General features: G+C 37.3%; 1 protein-coding gene across 1 annotated transcript; it reads right to left on the reverse strand.

Moving 5' to 3' along the window:
* Positions 1-1,579: 1,579 nt before the first annotated feature.
* OR51L23 (olfactory receptor family 51 subfamily L member 23) lies at positions 1,580-2,560 on the reverse strand. The gene has a single exon (XM_001497813.4). The coding sequence runs from the start codon at positions 2,558-2,560 to the stop codon at positions 1,580-1,582; it is 981 nt and encodes a 326-aa protein (XP_001497863.2).
* Between the last annotated feature and the right edge of the window lie 2,019 nt (positions 2,561-4,579).

The following is a 4,579-nucleotide window of genomic DNA, read 5'->3' on the forward strand; positions in this document are numbered from 1 at the left end:
GATGTGTTTGTGTACATTTTTCAGCTTCCTATTATTTAACCAAGGTAAGCAGCGTTTTTTACGGGAGGGAGGGTGTGATTTAAAATAGTGTTGTACAAAAATAATTAGTTTGGGTTCTCTTTGAACCCTCTAATTATCCCAGACCCATTTCAATTCTCCCATTAGAATGTAAACTTTAAGAAGCTTGAGTATTGAAAATTAGTTTGTTCTTTTCCCCTTATTTCCTAGGGAATCGTGTTAGATACTAAGACTTGTGGGCAGTCACAGTTCGTGGTGATATTTTGGCATCTCTCTTGCTCTAATTTGTTTAAAGTTCTGCACATGAAATATTCTGCCTAATAGAAGTATACACTAATTTGGTGAAAATAATCCATAACCAATCTATAAATGAACACTGGGGTGAGTTTATTATGAGCCAGATCTGAGGACTAGCTCAGCCCAGGGCCTTCCTTCTCCAAGAAAGGAAGAGCACTAAAGAAGTGAAATGTACAGTGGGGTTCTATAGCATCAAAGAGCATGTATCACATATGATTGAAATGTCACTTTTACAATAGTCACACGATTGCTCTTTTGGCACAGCGATTGATGGACACACCAGGTAGTAGGTCTGCTGTCTCAGCAGACACAGCAGGTAGCCCATGTGTTGTCTCCAGCTGGGTGGTCACAGGGTGAGCGCAGCATCGATTGCTAACCTAGGGAGAGATGTTCATCCTCAAGGAAATGCCAATGTGGGGGAATTTGCACCTTTATCTTTCTTGTCTTAGGGACAGAGCAAATGCTTAAAGCAGATATACAATGCATGCTCAATGGCCATGTGAGGCCCTTTTGGAAAAACAAGGTCAAGTAGAATTAGGTTTACACCAAATGGTGTCCTTATATACTCCAATATATCCTATTGCTTGCCGTTTGCTTGCCACTAACCAAGGGATTTTGGTATATATTTTTTTACCCCATTTCAGGATGAGTATACAGACCCTTTGGTATGAAGTCTTGATTTATCTTGTGAGTTTTCTCCATGAGAGAAAACTAATTCTTTGCATTTGTTGCCCAAGCTTTTTCTGAAATTGACTCTAATAGAAGTAAAGGAAACACAGATATGCAATCTTTTCAGTTATCCCATCTCTAAAGTCAAGCATCCATTTAATTATGATTTGGCTCAAAGTCTGGAGAATGAGATCTACTTTGCCTAAATGGAAATAAAGTGTGCCAAGTTACCAGTGCCAACTCTGCTACATATTATTTCTGTCACTTTTGAATAGTAACTAACTTCTCTAAGTCTTAGTTTTAATATGAAAAATTGGACTTCTCTTCAAACCTGAGTGGAAAATATCTCCATAAATTACTTGAATGAAATAAGTTTCCTCTGGCTGAACATCCTGGCACTAGGATTTTGAGGTACTTTAAAGCTAAGAAATAATGATACAAAAAATTGCAAATTTTTTCTTGAAGGGACAAGTTGAATTTGTGAAATATCATGGAACTATTATGCACCAAATGTATACAAGAAGTTCTGAACAGGTTATCTTCAGGATGAATAAAATTGATGCAAAGGTCAAAATAATAGGGAATCTTATGCCTTCTAAGTGTGAGCAAACCCAACCCTTTTGGCTGACAATATCCTTAGGAAGCCTTGGCGAATCTGCTTTGTCTTGATGCTATAAATAATTGGGTTGAGTACTGGTGGAACTAACAGGTAAATATTGGCCATGGTTATGTGGATAATGGGGGAGGAGTGTTTTGCAAAGCGATGCACTAAGGAGAGCCCTATCATTGGCACGTACAGAATGAGCACAGCACAAATGTGGGAGGCACACGTATTGAGGGCTTTGAGCTTCCCTCCCTGGGATGCAATGCCTAACACAGAGTGGAGGATAAAAGCATAAGACAAAAATATTCCTAGAGAATCTATACCCCAATAAAATGCAACAACAAACAAGCCATACGAAATGTTGAATGAGATGTCAGTACAGGCCAAACGAATGACATCTTGATGCAAGCAGAAAGAGTGGGAAAGAACATGGGAGTGACAGAAGGAAAATGTGGGAATACGAGCAAGAACAACAGGGAGGACAATGGAGCATCTGATTACAATGAAGATCCCTATATAGATAATGCGTTGTGGGGTAAGTTTGCTGGAATACCTCAAAGGATCGCAAATGGCAATATATCGGTCAAAAGCCATGGCTAGGAGCACAGCTGACTCCATCAGAGAAAAAGTATGAATAAAATACATCTGGGCTACACAAGCATTCACTTCAATCTCTCTGGCCTCAAACCATAAGATTTTCAGTACAGTGGGCAGGGTGGAGATGGACATGCCTATGTCAGTGAAGGACAGCATGGCCAGGAAGTAGTACATGGGCTCGTGGAGACCCTTGTCAGTGTGGATGATGTGAAGAATTGTGCAGTTGCCCACTATTCCAATCAGGTAGAATGCACAAAAGGGAATGGATATAAAGTGATGAAGATTCTCATAGCCAGGAATTCCAGTGAGGTAGAATGAAGGAGACTGTCGAATACTGGCATTAGAGATTGTCCTGAGGCTGTCCCAAGCGGCCATTTTCTCACATAAATATGTAGACTCCTAGGAGGAAGAAAAACACACAAATATTGAGAAGATAGTAACATGTCTCTCTGTTAAGTTTTTTCTTAACACTTACTGCTTTGTAGAGACATTATATGTACAATTTGGAGAATGACTTTGAAAAATTATCCAGAATTGCTAACTTCTTTTAATATATTACTGTTTAAGACTCAAAATGGTTTATGGTTATTATATAGTTATATGCCAACTTTTTTTTCCTATCGATTCTGAGTTCTGAGTCCTTAATAAGTTGCTTTTCCTTCCCCTAAGTTTATAAAGTATTCTCCTGTTTTCTATTGCTATTTGGATAGGATTGTTTGTTTCTATGTACTTCTAGATTCATCATTTACTTGCCACTATTTTTGTGTATAATGTTAAGTAAGAATATTTTGCAAGACCCTGACCTCTCCATGTCGAGAATTCTTTTACATTTGTTAAGGAATCTTGGTGGAAACCTTTTAGAATGAATGTCAGAAAAAACTCAGTCAATAAATGCTTGGCATTAGTTTTCTCCAATAGAGAAAACCCACAAGATTAATCAAGTCATGTCACAGCATATGTATAGATACTTCAAAAAGCATTGTGTATTCACTGAGTGTGGTTAGTAATTAGAGAGGTAGATAAATCAGCCCTCAAAATTTCTTATCAGAAATTTATGCAATCAGAAGTCCACACATCCATGAGTAAATAGCACTTACCTCATTTACTAAATCTTAGGTGTCTGGAGTTTGGTTTCTCTTTCACGTTCTACACCAAGTTTCATTTACGTGTACCTGCACTGCAATGAAGCCAGAATTTTACTTAAGTGAATGTTATAATTTGTTCCAGGGTTACAATTGATTTGTGAGCTATATCAACCTTGTTGATCCTGGAACTTCCCTTTTGTTGTCACTAAAACTTACAACTGGATTTCGAATTCTCCCATCTGTGGACACGGCCTTGGGCCATCTCTGACAGACACAATAAAAATATCAGCCACATGATCCCCAGGGTATTAGATTGAACTTAGCCCACCCCTAGACTGTGATAGAGTGACCCATTATAATTGCAACAATCTGGTGCCATTCTCGTGACTTTCTTGTTCTTGCTCCTTTGCTCATTGTTTTAATGTATTTAATTACAATGGGAATAAACCATATCTCACAATACTGTATATAATCAAATTAAATAATATATGAAAATATTTACCATAGTCCACTTACAATTTGAATTTTTATATTTTACTTCCCATATCTATAACTTAAAATAACTGAATGACATCAAAGAAAGGCACATCATAGATAAGTAGACCGAGGCTTAGAGACTTAAAGGCTTTGCCCAAAGTCACATACGTACAATGGCTTTACTAAATATCAATTTCAGGTCTCTGCTCATGTAGATGGACATTTTCCAGAATAGTGGATGTCTCACCTATCCAGCTTCTGCAGCTATGTGACAAGCATACTCAGAGATTGAAGCTCTAGCCATATGCCTAGCATCATGTGCTGTCCCTAACACCACAGCGATATTAAAACAATCAATCAACTAAATCAGTTCCTTCAGATACTTAATTACCTCAGTGTTTTACTAATCTATTCTTTTACAGCCATGCTTTCCTCCTGTTGCCACAGCAGTACAACATCCTAGGTCTGTTACTAAAGCCCCTGTCATTTAACCATCTGTCCCTTATTCCTCATGACTCAATGATTCTTTCATAAGAAAATTTGGCTATTAATGGAGGTCTCTACATAGTTTAAAAAAACAGATACTATTATCCAATTCCTTAAGTTTATTCATTAGTCATAATCATATCCTAGTATCTAAAAGTACTTTTAGACATCTTAAAATTATTTATATATTTTTTTATCATATTTGAACCACTAAATATCTACCTGAGATCAACAGTGACTGTGTGATATATGAATGGTCTGAGGTTCAGAAATGCCTGTGAGCAAACTAAAGAAAGCTTATGATTAGAATTCAAGCCCTTGCTTCTAAAGCTTCTATTAACTTCTA

Source organism: Equus caballus, chromosome 7 (genome assembly GCF_041296265.1).
Source record: "Equus caballus isolate H_3958 breed thoroughbred chromosome 7, TB-T2T, whole genome shotgun sequence".
NCBI lineage: Eukaryota > Metazoa > Chordata > Mammalia > Perissodactyla > Equidae > Equus > Equus caballus.